Source organism: Eleginops maclovinus, chromosome 18 (genome assembly GCF_036324505.1).
Source record: "Eleginops maclovinus isolate JMC-PN-2008 ecotype Puerto Natales chromosome 18, JC_Emac_rtc_rv5, whole genome shotgun sequence".
Lineage (NCBI taxonomy): Eukaryota > Metazoa > Chordata > Actinopteri > Perciformes > Eleginopidae > Eleginops > Eleginops maclovinus.
Window position 1 is genome coordinate 16,215,657 of NC_086366.1, and position 16,276 is coordinate 16,231,932.

The following is a 16,276-nucleotide window of genomic DNA, read 5'->3' on the forward strand; positions in this document are numbered from 1 at the left end:
AAAACATATAACCATGGCATATGATTCATTGTTAAAGACTAAATCATGCAGTGTATACAAAAGTCAAAGTCAACCCAGCCAAGTATAATATCAAACACACAACATACATAAACATGCATCAACAACAATCATGATAGCCTACAACAATATATTACATCACTGGCAGTGGAAAAAGTAAAAAAAAAAGTGAAAACAAAAAATTATATCAAAGTAGCCTATATCGTGTTGCTTTTTTACTTTTTAAATGCAAGACTTAAACTTTTGCTTGAAGTTTAATATCTGAATATATCCTTCCACCCTAAACTTTCTTAATTTCCCCCCTTAAATACGGCAAAGCTTGTCCTAAATGGAGAGGCTGACGGGACTCGCTCGTACCATTGGGTGTCGCTGTGCGCGCGGAGTCTCCACCGGCAGGTTTGGTCCGAGCCGACCAAGTGTCAGATAGTGTTGTTAACACGTGAGATACTCTGTGAAGGGAAGAGTGTTAAAGAAGGGGAAAACCGGGAGACAGAGGGCTCCAAAATAACGCGGAAGAAAGTTTTTTTGCGAGAGATCTGGACCTGAAGGAAAGCTGCAGAGATCCTAATGAGGGAATGCCGAAAACGAGAGCAGACACACGGCCAGAGCACCAGACATGAGTCCGAGGTAAGACACGGCAGAGGCAGGGATGGCATTCATGCAGACGTGTGACACTGTCGTTGAGCTGTTTTTAGTGCACTAATATGAGTTTCTCCATGGTTGATTGTACCTAATGTATTTTCGTTTTGAGCTGATGGTCCTGATGTAGCCTTCAGTACAGACACATCTTAAACATCCGGATCATGGTCACGTCTGGCCTAAAGCTAATATTACAGTCACTTCGGCTTCATTAGCAATGAGTATTTTTCATTTTTAATCTTGACATAAACACATTTAACCCTCCAAGACGCTCGATGTCATTTGAAGATGATTTTAAGCCTTATATGTAGCCATAAAGTAAACGTTTGTTTTTATATATGTGCCGTTTATAAATTTAACTTAATATAAATTGTTTAATATTTTATTTTGACACTGCACACGATGACTGAATAGCTTAACTTCAGAAAATGAAAAATATTTGTTAAGAAAATTGGGAAACTTTTTATGACCTATCAATCAGAATATCTATTCATTTTGGGGAAAAGCTTAAGATTTGAAATGTGGATAAGCACGTTATTAAATATGAAAATAAGCCAAAATGGCCTCGTGTTGCACGTTTTTTGGTGGATGTACCTGTCCGTCAGAGAAACTGTCAGAGATGCTGTCCAATACAATAACAATGTCCAGTCCTGTCATAGCAGGTGTTTTACCCTCTATGGTTTTACCTGAGAGAGAGAGAGACAGGGAGAGAGAGTGTGTGTTTTAAAATGATCAAGTGATTTATCAAACCTCCTTTTAGATGATTGTGCTCTTTTAGTCAAGCCAGGGGGGCTTTTTAAAAGCTCATTAGCTTCTCAGGGGAGGTCTTCAGGGAGGGAGACAACTTCATGTATAACACTCTATTGATTTAACATAAGTCAAAGGTGTACAGTTAAAGAATGCTTGCTTAAAGATGTGACACCCCCCCCCCCCAAAAAATGAGACCCAAAAAGGCAAACATGAATTGTTATTGAATTTGGGAAGCGTCAGATAAAATAAAATAAGACTGTCTTTGACATGAAAACGTTTAGCACCTCTTGATGTAAAATCACAGCGTTAAAATGATTTCCAAAGTTGAAGTGCGCTGACATGATCATAAATATGCAACATATACAATGTCGGCCTGTCTCTTTAAGACATTGTGTTGAGAAGTTCAAGTCGGGGTCACTTAAAGTTCCTGCCCTCGATTTTACCTTTTAGTTTATTATAGACTGACATCAGACGGGGCGCTAAAACACTTAAGGCGCATAGAGGCTCCATTATCATCCCAGTGCGCGTTATTGCTCCGACTCAAAAATAGCTAAGGAAATTACTAGCAAAAAAAGGAGGAAACTGATGCTGGTATAAGCACGTATTTTTATAGGAGGGGATGAGAAAGAGGGCAGAGGAGGGGCAGAGACACACAGAAAGAGGGAGAGGGAGGAAAGTGGGTGGGAGGACGGACCTAAGGAGCGACAAGAAATTCATATCAATTAATAATCATAAAAAAAGAGCTGGCAGACGCTCTCGGAAAACTGGCATGGGTTTTTGGAGGCTGGCAGTTCAAAGCTGAAACGTCAGATATGACTCCTAGAGACTGCTGAGATGATCATTAAGGGAGACTTAGATCGGATGGCAGAAGACATCGGGCATGCAGGTAAGAGCAGATACGATGCACACACGCAGGCACCCAAACAAGAACAGGGCAAGAAGGACTTTTAGGATTTTATTCATTAAACTGTGGACCGCATGCTGGCAGTGAAGACAATTGTTTCTTATTTAAACGTTGTACAATACGAGTATTTTAATAATGCAGTGCTGTATCTCATTGTTATTTCAGTGGTTAACAATTGTGATAATAACAAGTTAAGCACTGCTACTTCTCTTTTACTTTCATTTTAGTTGAGCCGGTTGGGAAACGAGCATTTTTTTTTCTTCAAATAATAAAGTATCTATGTAATAAAAAAAGCAAGTTAATGTGTAAAATCATTGCAGATGTGTCCCACATAGAAAACATAACGTGTCTCAAAAATCAGCCAAAAGTATGATAAAAGTTTCAGTTAGATTACAAACTGTCTGTGTCACTGAGATCAAAACAAATTTTATAACATGATTTAAAAAAAGATACAAAACAGATTTGATGTTTTTTTAGTTTTGAACTCAGACGAGTGTTTAAAGGGAACTCCAGCTTCTTCAGTAATCCCAATAACACACTTCAAAAGGAAGCAACAGTGAAAACACAATTATGTATCAATGTAGCCATTAAAACAGGCCAATCACTGTGTAATAATCGTACCACTGAGATCAGGTGACACACGCACTACATTATATTATGGTAACACTTTTGTTTTCTGGTTTCTTTGTTAAAAAACAAGATCTTAATACGTGTATTAGAGAGAAGCTCCTCAGTGATGTTGACAGCAGCTGTCTGATGCGCGTTGAAATGCAATGAGCTGAAAACAGGTCTGTTTCTGAGGTGATTTAAGACTCGCAGATACAGTGGAGGTTTGAAGCAAGAGGCGCAGTAGCTTCACTCGTGATTCTGTTTACTGTGTACAATATGTGTAGAGTAAAGGGTAAAAACAGATTAGAAGACGCGTCCTCTCTGCGACACACAGTCAGCAGTCAACTTAATGCTTTGCTTGCAAAACGGGACGTAAGGTACTCAGATATGAGGCAATGCAATCTTCTCCTCCGTTAACCGTGCCACAAGCAAAAAACTTGCATTGCCTATAACGTCAATATTATGTTTTAAAAAATAAAAATAAAATAAATAAATGTATTCTCTGTTGATCAGGATGAGAAATTAATAATAAGTGACATTTAAAAATCTGCCGTAAAACCTGCACGTCTTCAAACAATTGTTAATCTGAAAAAAGTGTCTCCCGTTAATACCCGACCTAAATGTACGTTTTAATTATTAAAATGACATTAATATGATTATACGTGATCTGTTGTTAAAAAAGACGACTATGTTCCGAGCATGAATAAGACACTGTCATGCTTCCGACTGTTTTACAATTATTCTTTCATTTTTTATATGTGCGGAAAATGTACTTTAACTATCCGTGATATTTGCTGACCTGAGTAATACTCAATTTATTTACCCATCATGCTGTTCGTCTAACTTTGAGCTCCTTCAATTAGCCTATTTAATGCATATTTGCGTCTTGTGATTTACTCATTTAATTAATTAAGGTAGCCTAATAAAGAACTACAGTAAACATCTTTTAAAAAAAATTAGACTCAACTTTTATTGTTGTGTTTCTTCATAAAATGAATGTGAACGGTATATGAACAGGATAAAATGCAGGGTTGTAATATAAGGTGATGAGCATGCAGTCAGCAATTATAGTGAAAGAAAATAAAGTGTCAAAACAATGTTTTAAGCAGATGTCTGGAGTGTTTATGTGACTGAGGCTGCATGTAGAGGTATAGGAAGTGTAGTCTCTTGCTTTACCCCAAACCACAAAAGTGACAAAACAGACAAAACACAGGTACAATAACTATGAGTCTAATGCTAATAACTGAAAAACATCATCGTCATTGACATCTCCATCATGTAAGTTTCCTTAGCTTGTCGACGGGTCATTATCAGATGGAAACAGCTCATAAGAATTTGAGTAACGTTCTCCCAAGACTGTTTGTGCAACTTACAAAAATGATGTCACCTGTTGGACAAAAAACCTATAGTTTACCATTTTAATTTGTGTTTCCAAGAACATTGGCTTATCCTTAGATGGTTCTCTGACTTATATCATTGCAATCATAGATGGCTTCCGAACAGGATGCTGTGAGCTTACTCGTGCCATAAAGATCAAGAGTTTTATACAACATTTGTTACTCTGATCTTTCACTTTTGAGTCAGTAAGCTACATCAAACAGTGAGCTCAGACATTTTAAAAAACTAATTTCTTCTTCTCATAAGACACCTTCTTATCACAATGAGAGAAAAGAAGCTCTTATTCTGTTGATTGGAAACCCACAGAAACCCTGACTGTTGTTACCACAAAACATTAACGAAATATTTTTTCGTCTGCACATTGCAGGCGCGCAGAAATGTTGCTTGGTGGCACAAGGCCCTTCTTGTGTCATAAAACATTATTACATTTGGATATATGAAATGTGTATTTAAATGTATTATTTACTCTGTAATTGCGTCATGCAATCATCAGGATATTAAGAAGGCTTAATCTTCTGATGCGCTGTATACCGCCTAGTGACGAGTGTACACTGATTGTGTGTGTGTTAGTACACAAGGTGTCACCACGCAGAATAACCAGTAACAGTAAGCTAAACACCCCTTAATGCAATGGCAACCGCAAAAGTTCAGCACGCTCTGAAAAGTACTTGGCCTATTCCTCATATCACCCTCAATTGTAAACATGTTTGATCTGACCGACGCTGAAATTTATAGTAAAATATGACCGTTGAGTAATCAAAGCCAGAGAGAAACCAGAAGTGGAAACACTTTAGATGACAACTGGGAACATGATGGAGCATAAACCCACCTAAACCTGTCTTACCCGCCTTTTATTAATAGCCTTTTCTTGTTTAAAAAAAAATAATAGATAACAAACACTTAAGTCATGAATATAGATGTTTAGATTTAAACAAATATATGTAGTTTATTTTTTCTTTCATTTTAATAACTGGTTTATCAAGGATCAGATTTCCTTCTTATGTTATAGGACAAAAGGTTAATTTAAACGAATACAGGGAAATTGACCTTTTTTCGGTTTTATCAGCAGTGCAGTTTAAGAGAAGTTACCTTTTTTTGTTCAGTATTCTCCAGAATCACTTGATAACTCATGCGTCAAGGTTTATTTTATTTAAATACCTACTTCCCTATTCTGTATTTAACGTGTACACTGAATGGAACAAGAATAAAATGAGCTGATGACAGGAAGGCCATGATCAGACTGATGACATGATATTTATTTAGTCGCTTGTTTCCCATCAGTGAGACTAAGCCCTTAGGGACAGTTTGAGACGTGTCATATGTAAACTATCGTCAGATGCCACTGATTGAACAATACACGGTGTCTCATGCATTCAGCTGATGTAGTTTATTTTAGACTTGATGGAACAATTAGTGTTGATATTTAAGTGTGTATGATTGGGTGTGTGCATGTGTGTGTATGTATGCATTAGACTCCTGGAGGCCATCTCAATGTAAAATATTGAACCAAGAAATGTTGATTTACATACTATAGGCTCAGTGTACCTTATATGACTGGGCAGAAAGGGGAGCGAGAGACCTGTCTTTTTTTGGATGTGTCTGTTCCCTACAGGTTTTTATACCTGCTGTTCATCATACTTGTGAAACATTCTTCCCTTGTTTTGTTTAAAACCCTGCGCACCACTTTTGGAAAACTTTCAGGAAGCCAGCTAGTTACAGCACAAAATATTTATCTGGTGTTCTCTCAATTTTGTTCTTTCTTTCTTTTTGCTCGCTGCAGAGGAAGTGAATGCATATTCTTGAATTTCTGATAATGAGAAAACCATTGCAGCAGTTCACCTTTCGCAAAAGTTCACTTCTACAAAGTGGCCTTCGTTTGCACTTCCCCCGTATAAGTTCTGCACTCTGCAGGTTCAAACATATGGAATCAATGAATTAAACATGACAATGTCAACTGTAAATTGTTATTATACATTTGCATAAAAATGCAATTTAAGGCCCCAGCCGTGGCGCAACTGGCTGGGGCACCTGCACCGTACGCTGGCAACCCGGGTTCGATTCCCGACCCGTGGTCCTTTCCGGATCCCATCCCAACTCTTTCTCCCACTTTCCTGTCACTCTCCACTGTCCTATCCGATTAAATGCAAGAAGCCCCCAAAAAGATATCTAAAAAAAAAAAAAAAAAATCCAATTTAATTAAGTCAATCAAACCTCTCAAATATGTGTTGTTTGATGTTATTTTACATGTAAATCATAATTTCCAAACATTACATCTTTTAAAGTTCAATAATAATCATTAAATGAATCAAAAAAATGAAACTAAAATTGTGATTTTGTGTATAGAAATGCTGACTGCTGCATGATGTTTTACAGATATCTGTTGTTGCAGGTGGCGGACTGAAGACGATGCTGGATGCCATGGATGTTCCAAGTCATGCTAGGGATCTCCTCCTGCAGCTCAACAGCCAACGAACCAAAGGCTTCCTGTGCGATGTTATCATTGTGGTGCAGAACGCGCTCTTCAGAGCTCACAAGAACATTCTGGCTGCCAGCAGCCTCTACTTGAAATCTTTGGTGGTCCATGACAATCTCATCAACCTCGACCATGAGATGGTGAGTCCAGGGGTCTTCCGGGTCATTCTGGACTACATCTACACAGGCCGCCTTAGTGAGGGAGATCCCACCTCTCCTACTGAACCCAATCTAGGTGCTGTTTTGGCAGCAGCCAGCTACCTTCAGCTGCTTGACCTGGTGGCTTTGTGCAAAAAGAAGCTGAAAAGAAATGGCAAGTACCCTCCCCGCCCTGGGCCGGCATTTCTGCCTTACCCAAAGATGGTCCCCAACAGTATGGGTTTAGGGAGTGGTGGCAGGTATAGGATTTCCACTCCTGTCATTCAGTCCTGCCCTCCAGGAGGAATTTTGAATATCCATGCAATGCGTGCCTCACCACCAGAAGAGCTAGTTCCCCATCGGATAGCCATTAATTCTGGGGAGCTGTATGCTCCAACCTCCCTCCATGGCTCTCCTGTGTTCCCGTCCGTGCAGTCAGCTCTGCCTGCCCAGCTGGGGCGCTCAGCCCACCCTGAAAGGAACTGCTCCCCAAACCACGGCCTTGATCTCTCCAAGAAGAGCCCAAGCTCCCAGTGTCAGCACACACCCTCTCAATCCCATTTGGCAAATTCTCATAATGATGAGGAGCGAGACGGGAATCTGAGCGGTCGCACCAGTCCCATGCAGGGGATAAATGGAAGGGCTTTCCCCGAAAAAATGGAGTCAACTGACCAGACAAGCTCTCTTACTCCTCCACCATTCCCCCATATCAACCAGGCTCTGGGCCCCCACCTTCCCCACCTGCATCGCTCCCAGGGCAGAGATCGCTACCCATGCCCCCCCAGCCCTGATACCCCCACAGAAGGCGGCGAAGCAGGTGGAAATATGGGCAACATCTATCGCTGGGTGAAACATGAGCCACTTTCATACACAGCAGAAGATGAAGATGAGGATGAGGATGAAGAGGAAGGGGGCGAAAATGGAGACCAGCATCATAACCATCACAAGGCCGGGGAGGAGAGTGAAGGAGCCGATGATAAGAGCGGGTCAGGCACAGAGGAGACGGGCAGTAGTGAAGGCCGCCCATCGCCTTCTGGACCAATGGGCAGGTTCCACATGCCATATGAGCCAGAGAGCTTTGGGGACAATCTGTATGTCTGCATACCCTGTGACAAAGGCTTCCCGAGCTCAGAGCAGCTCAATGCACATGTGGAGACACACACAGAAGAAGAGCTGTACTGCAACTCAGGTGGGGAGATGGGAAACAGCAATAATGGCACCACCAAAAACATGAGCAGTAATACAAACGGTTATGGGGGCCTGAACAGCAGCAACAGTCTTTCCCACCTGGAGACCAAGTCCAGCCAGGCGCTGAGTTCAGGGGGGATCGGGGAAATGATCCGACCCTACCGCTGTTCCTCCTGTGAGAAGTCCTACAAAGATCCAGCCACTTTGCGGCAGCATGAAAAGACCCACTGGCTGACCCGGCCTTACCCCTGCAGCATCTGTGGGAAGAAGTTTACGCAGCGCGGCACCATGACGCGTCACATGCGTAGCCACCTGGGCCTTAAACCTTTTGCCTGTGACTCCTGTGGCATGCGCTTCACCCGCCAGTATCGCCTCACCGAGCACATGCGCATCCACTCAGGGGAGAAGCCCTACGAATGTCAGGTGTGCGGAGGAAAGTTTGCTCAGCAGCGCAACCTCATCAGCCACATGAAGATGCACAGCAGCGGGGGGAATGCTGGGGGCCTGACCACAGATGGGAAACTGAAGCTAGACTTTGCTGAGGGCATCTATCCACTGAGTAAATATGCAGCAGAGCATCTGGGGCTGAAGACCGAGAAAGCAAATGAGCTCCTAATCCAAGCCCAGCAGCAACTGGTAGCTGATGCAAAGGTCATGGAAAGCCTCTACCCGCTGTCCAAACTGGCCTCAGAGCACCTCGGTCTCTCCCATGACAAGATGGATGTCATGGGCCAACCCCTCCTCCCTCCCCTCTCTGATGCCCGCACCATTGACCGCTACTCACCTAGCTAAAAGCTGAATAAACAGCAGTCACCAATAGGTCTGTGTGCACACACAACTTGCAGTATTCTAAAGCCATTCACCTCAACTCCATATCTCCTCTGCACCTCAGACTCAGGCCGAGAGGAATTGGTCTGCTCATGCACACCAAAAAGTGTAGACTGTAAGTGCCTTTCTATGCATCTAATGTATCTTAAAGTCCTCCTTCATAAAGGAGCTATGTGCTATTCCGTGACCAAGAGACACTTATTCAAAGGAGTACAGTATTTATGTACAGTGTATGCAAACAAACATTTCAAGTCATCGAGCCAAGTGACAATTTGAAAACCAAAATGAAATTGTTTTATTTATTTTTGTATCATGATGAAATCCAAAGAGAAACTCTTGCAAGGAAGTGTTGCAATATGACCCTAAACCTGTGTAGTATTTAGTATCACCTGTGTACAAAAAATGAAAAGCACATAAGGACAAGAGTCAGAGTTTTGGTCCAGGCCTGAGCAGAACCTTTGCCGAATTAATAAGCCAACTCATGTGGACTTTAAAGTAATGGGAGCATATATGTTTTTTTTCTCCTTCTTCTGTTTTTGGGGGTACTGGACAATTTATGTTTTTCACTCTCCAGCTAATCCAAATCATGTTCCTGCCCCTAAAGTCACGAGGAAATGACTGAACAATAAGAGCAGTTGCCTCAGCATTTTAGTAAAGTCTCATCTGTTTTATTTTCTCCACTTTTTTATAAAGTACACGCTCCCACATATCTTTGTGGATTAACACTCATACTATGTGACAGTAATGGTAGCTTAATCAGCCTTACACTCAGCGACCTACTGCTAAAACTTCCTTTGTATTTTGCCTAACATCCCTTAGCTTTCAGTTGTTGTTGAGATGCAGTAAGCTCAGCCCTGTGATCTCATAACTCGGACATGATTGCACATACCCAACTGTTGACACATAAGTGCCTGTGAAGAGTGTAGCTGCATCTCATGGTGTAGACTAAGCATGGGTGTTGCCTCTGACATTTACAATTATGGATGCTGCCGAGCAGAGAAGCAGGGACCAGGTCAAAATGAACGGCACTGAAATCTGTCATTAACTGTCAAAAGCAATTATTCCATTCACAGCAGCCGGATGACAAACTGCGTAGCGACACAAGTCAGATGTCGCATAGCTGCCACTGCCCGCCCTCCTTTCCCTGTAGTCTCCAGCTACTGTTGACAGGCCAAAGTGAGTGCTGTACTCAGCCCTGTGCCTTAAAAGTGTTCTGATCCGCTCACCACGCCCCCTTTCACACTCACACAGAGAGCTGCTAATCTGTCTGTGATACGAACATAAGAAGGGGTTTGTGGGTCTTCCCTGGAAGCCAGCGGGTGAACAGAACAGCCCAGCTGCTTTCCTTCAGTAATCCCCTTGAAATTTCACTTTCTCCTGGACAATTCCCACTGCTTGCCAGCATGATGTCCCATTTCATGCCTGCCATCTTGACCCTTTGATCCACTTATCAACATCATAGTTGAGCCCAGCTAATGTCAAGCCTCGCCTCCCTTCCATGCTGGTTTAATTGTTTATGGTTGACCAGCGATAAATCCAGCTTGAAAACAAAAAGCACTTAAATGTTGTGGGTTTGCCGGCACATAAAAAAAAGAAGAGTTTAATCCAAAGAAGATGCTGGCCTTTTCTTTTTCCATTTTTACTGCTCCTTGATTTAGATTAGAAACTTCTGACCACTATAGTGCCAATGCCAACCTCAGTGGGTGAATGTGAAGACTAAAGCCATAAAAACACTGTGATTGACGTAGTGAATCTTAAAGCCTAAAAAAAAAAAAACAGAGACAATTTGCCTGACCATTGAATTTTATTTTTTCAATCATTTGAAGGGCTTCTTCTCTGTAGCATATGATCATATCAAAATGTTGTTTTCTGTCACTTTTCTTTATTTGATTTGAGCTGAAAGCAGCGCACGTGAAACTGGTGCTTACCTCAGGACTGAACCCAGCATGGGGACGCAAAGCTTTATCTAAACATGCAAATTACAATGTTCACAAACACACACACACACACACACACACACACACACACACACACACACACACACACACACACACACACACACACACACACACACACACACACACACACACACACACACACACACACACACACACACACACACACACACACACCCTTTTTTTCCTTATTAACAGGGCAGTTGTCCTGTGTTAAACCTGTGGTTATTTCTGTGTTTATACATTTTTTGTTACAGTTTTATGGTGGAGAGATAACATGTGATATTAACAATTTTTTTGTTTTTATTTTTACTATGCGGTATACATTTTCTATTGTGTTGTCCTCAAAGAGGCTTGTGCCAATCTGACCAATTCCATTTTAATAACATAAGGCAAAGTCAGTTTGGCTGTTTGTTTAACTTTGTGATTTATTGAACCACACTGAAGCAAACAAGGTGGTATTTGTCTTTGTTTTCAACCACACACACACACACACACACACACACACACACACACACACACACACACACACACACACACACACACACACACACACACACACACACACACACACACACACACACAGTTTATGTAATGTTTTGAAAACTATCAAATAGAGATTTATTCTCAGTAATTCCTCCCAACAAACAAGCAGTTATTTACAGGGCGAGTAGGAACACCAGCCACATATTATTTGACCCCTTTCCTCCAGAGGTTAGTGAACTGTCAATGTTGAGTTACACTGAGGTTCTACATGTACAAAAACAAACAGGAAGCTAGCTTGTATCCTATGATGCTTCACGTTTTGGGACTCTTATGTTTAGCTCTGTAGCAAATAACAGAAAGTAGAGCTTAAATGCAACATAATTGAAATGAGAACTTGCTTCAACGTGTGCAACATTTAGAAGGAGGCGGATGTCTGTCGTGGGAATTTTAGTCCCTTCAATCTTTCTCATTCACTAGCTTAAATAAAAATCTGTCTCCTCCTTCTCCCTGCCGTACACCATTAAAATAACACAATGTGTTTCCACTGTCACTCCAAATCTGTGCAGGAGGGAAGAGCAAGATAATGACTGAACATTTCTGTAGGACGTGCAAGGTCTGAAATTTGCTTAATTGCATTTACGTGTACAACAGACAGAGGTGGAGGCTATGTTTCTATATAAGGGGAAGCAGTTGCTTGTCTGTTTGTATGTACCTATGCCATTGGTGCTTATGAAGGTCTGTTAATGCATGTCCTGGGAATAGGGTGGTTGTGAAGGAGAAAAGCTGAGGAGCAGGAAGTGAACTTTTGGCTGGCGGGTTGTGTTGAGGAGGATGTGCCGTGTGTTTCTGCTCAGATAGAGAGACGGAGAATGGGGCGGGAGAGGAGCAGGGAGAGCGCAGCAGGGTGGAGGCGAGCCATTGTCTCAGTATGAAAGCCTGTTCGTACTTCTAAAACTCTCCATTCAGAAAACAAGAAGACTGTATCTTCTCTTTTCCTTCCCCTTTTTGCTCTTTGGGAATAGACCTCTGCTCAGTGTCACGGTGATACAACATTGTGTTCTTTTAAGGGCTGCGCAGCAAGGAAGCCATTCAGACATTTTGTTACAATTTGAGGATGCCGTGGATAAAGTAGTTTGGTATCATTTTATGCACATAAATTGCTTACAATATTTTTTCCATATTATGTAGATAGCTTTTTAAATTGGGGCTCGAATAATCAAGGCAAAATGCAGGGCAACAAATGTCTGTTGTAAATCAGAATTAAAAAAAACTGGAAGTAATTTTATTGCTCTGTGGTTGATTCAATTAGTACAATTACAAAGGTCTTGTTTCAATTTACTCATGTACCCACCACCCCTTGGGTTTTAATGCCATACGCCTTTGTTAATGTTATTTAGATGACACACCAAAACCACTATTTGCCACTAAAATGAGATGAAGATGTTTTTAAAGTAATGAAATTATGCATTTAAAACAATTTATTTGTTACATCAATTGACATAATAAAAATAAATGAATGCAAATACAAATGCGTGTAGAAAGACAAACCACTAACTATGACATGTGGGTTGATCATTTAATTTTAATATTAAGGCAACCATCCCAGCCCCTTAAATAGTATGTTACTAACAATAAAACAATAAAACATTACTGCAATATTTGTGGAACTGTAAAGACTAAAAAAAGTTCAAGTTTTAACGCTAAATGCAAAGTGTGCCTTTAAGCTTTCTAGCAGCAACAGCGGGCCGAGGTCACCTATGTGAGTTAGACCTGATCTGCAATCATACCGCCATTTGACATTTACTGTATTTCATAATATGTGCCAAAAGGGCTGACGCACTTAGCAGACCGCGCAGATGCTCAAAACAAAACTCAGCATCGATCTTTTTAGTTTCCACGGGTTGCACTGTAGAGCTAAGCTTCTGACCAACTTTAACTTTTTATGAAAGCCATTATATATGTGGCTAATCTTCAGAGCACAGTTCACACATGCCACTATTGTCCAGTGTACATATTTCTTTTTACGAGGACTCATGTTTAAATGTAAGCTAGAGCCAAATAATATCAATAATCAAGCCGTATATTGATGTTGAAACTGAAAACACGTGCCTTCACAATAACAAACACTGATTATTCGGCATTAACTTGTATTGACGCCTTTGTGTGTAAGTGTGTAGGTGTGTGTGTCCACGTAGATCACCTGTCCATCTACATGTCTGAACGCCTTTTCTACAGTAGAGCAGGGTAGTGCAAGACAGAGCTTTGACACGTTCAAGAGTCTTTGTTACAAGCAGCTGCTTTCGATTTATTTTCCCAAACTGCTCTTTTCTGGAAAAATCATTGTATTGTGATTTTTTATTACTCTTGTGATCCCCTAGAAGTCTCACAATTGCCTTTCTTTTGGCACTTTGCTTTCCTCCTCTTCCTCCCTCCAGTGCAGAGCTTGGCCACACTTGTTCACTACCCTTGTTACCTCGAAGCACTGCCTCCCTCCTCACCTCTCCCTGTCCCTTTTCTCTTCTTACACTCAACACAAACCGCTGACCCTCAGCGCCCGCTGCCTCCCTCCTCTTCCATGATCCACTTACTTCCAGCTGTTTTTCATGCTGAAGAAGACAGTTGTCTAAATGTTTACATGAAGAGCTACTCTCTTTTTCTTTAGGCCCTAATCAATTTCCAAAATGAACTTTGTGGCATGTGTTAAAATACAGCAGATGATGGGCCAAATAAAAAGAGCCTGACATCGTTATTGTATTCTGAACCTTTAGCCAAGAAACGGCTTACAAAGAGAGATTAAAGACAGCATATCGTTGTAGAGGAAATGCGGAATAATGTGAGGGGAAATGTTCAGGGAAAATATGCTCAGAAAGATGCCAGTAAAGTAAACATGTATGAAATTGCACAATTGAGCCGGGCCTTGGCTACACCAGCCAAGTCATGCACTGAGATGGAGAGAACAAGTAAGGGAGAGACGTTGAGAAGAAAAGAAAGAGACAGAGAGAAAATAGCTTGTGCTTGATAGTCATAATAACCTTGAGTAAATAACAGAGAAAAGTTGGTTGCTATTTTTCCGTTTTTTTCCCTCAATTTGTTCTGTTTTTCCTCTATTTCATTTCCCTCTTTAAGGAAATTGTCTTGTGAGGAAATTACATTTTTTTCTCCTTTTCATTGTTGATTGCTGCAGGCCATTGTTAAGGTTTTTAAATGTTAATGTGCATGTCAGCTTACCCTCAGAGATGTCATCCTTTTTCCAGACCTAACAATTATCACCCAGTCAGCACACGACCCACAGTAGGCTCTTTGTAGTCCAATAGGGAAGGGGCTTCTGGCTGCCTGTGTCGTCTTCCATCTGTTGGACTTGGACCTCCATGTCTGTGTCTACCTTGAACACATGCAAAGACAGACTCAGTGGACTTTGGCTTGAATACTTTCTTTTACAACTTCTTCTCCAGTAGTTTAAATTTAAAGACAAACAAAGAGAAAGGACAAAACAAGCAGGAATTTAGAAAAGTTGGTCAAGGGGAAGATTTGATTGTATATCTGGCTTGCGCACACACATACACACACTCACACAGCTGCATGGCAGGCTGCTGGTCTACATTAGGTCAGATTTAATTAGGTTTCCCTGCTCCTTTTAGAGTGTCGCTTCTAGTATAAAAAGTCATTATTAAACAAAAGGTGATTCCCCTGACGGCTTTCACCCAACACACACTATAGTCTGTGCCAAAATGTTACAGTGCCTCAGGGTCCTCACACACACATGTACTCAAGGATACATACGCTTTTATTTTGGTTTTGGAAAAAGGTTACGTGTTGAAATGATGGATTATGACCTAATGAAGATCACTGTTGTGTTTCGGGGTTGTTTTCCTCGACTGGTTGTGGTTCAGGGATAAGAAAGTTCAGCAGTAACACAGACTGCCACGCAGACAGGAGTATCTGCAGATAGAAAATACACACATCACACTTTTACAATGAAAATGAGATTTTTCAGTGGAACACAGAATCGTATTTCAGCAGACATAAAGCACACATCCATAAAGCATCAATAATGTTAAATGTTTCATTTTGTGGTGTGGTTATATAAACCATAATTTTTTTTAAAAGCAATACATTAAACCAAACAGTATTTTTGCATCTTCTACATTTCCTTGTCCATATTGATCTTACTTTGCTTTAGTGAAATGAATGTATTTATTGCATGTCAAAATGTTTTATAGTTAATTTTTGTGTAAATGTCAATTGTGGGTTTTTATAATAATTTCATTTAATTATGGTGTCTTGATAAAATCATGTTGATAAGGCTTTTATTTTTTTAAAAGCCAATGTGAAAAATGTCATGTTTGTTTTGTTTGTTACTATACTCAAAATCAACTTGGCAATAAAGTAAATTGCATAACGGATTACACAAGGAAATGTGTCATTTTTCAATTAATGTAGTGTCTATACACATGAAAATTATTTACAATTGTTCATTTGGAAAGAAATCAGTCAATCAACTATTTCCTAGATATGATCACACTTAATTACAATTAAATTAACTATATACATTTCCTCAAATCTTCCACCATTTGATATTAAACCATCCAATCAATCATTTAAGTTTTAGACTTATTTAATGTGAGGATATGGATTTCACATTAAAGGAAAAATGACGACGATCAAGACCATTTCACAGCAATGATAACCACAAAAGGGAGCAACCTCTGTTCTTTTTCCTATAATACATTCGCCTTCAAGTCTATATTTCCCACATGGAGACATGAGTGCCTCATTTAAGACAGAGAATTTCAAATGAATCTCATACATCACACATAGTCCACATGCAACAATGAACAGATCCATTACTCTGTCAGCAGGAGCACATGCACGCACACACACACACACACAT

The 16,276-nt window shown here is 40.6% G+C and overlaps 1 protein-coding gene across 4 annotated transcripts; it reads left to right on the top strand.

The window, feature by feature from the left end:
• Window positions 1-460: 460 nt before the first annotated feature.
• Window positions 461-15,801, top strand: hic1 (hypermethylated in cancer 1). 4 transcript variants are annotated; one of them, XM_063907089.1, is made up of 2 exons: window positions 461-645; window positions 6,708-15,801. In XM_063907089.1, the coding sequence occupies exon 2, from the start codon at window positions 6,725-6,727 to the stop codon at window positions 8,906-8,908; it is 2,184 nt and encodes a 727-aa protein (XP_063763159.1). In that variant the 5' UTR covers window positions 461-645; window positions 6,708-6,724; the 3' UTR covers window positions 8,909-15,801. The 4 variants fall into 4 exon arrangements, with proteins under 4 accessions (XP_063763159.1, XP_063763155.1, XP_063763158.1 ...); XM_063907085.1 differs by having other exon boundaries at window positions 490-645; window positions 6,692-15,801; XM_063907088.1 differs by lacking the exon at window positions 461-645 and adding an exon at window positions 2,091-2,293 and having other exon boundaries at window positions 6,692-15,801.
• The last annotated feature ends 475 nt before the right edge of the window (window positions 15,802-16,276 follow it).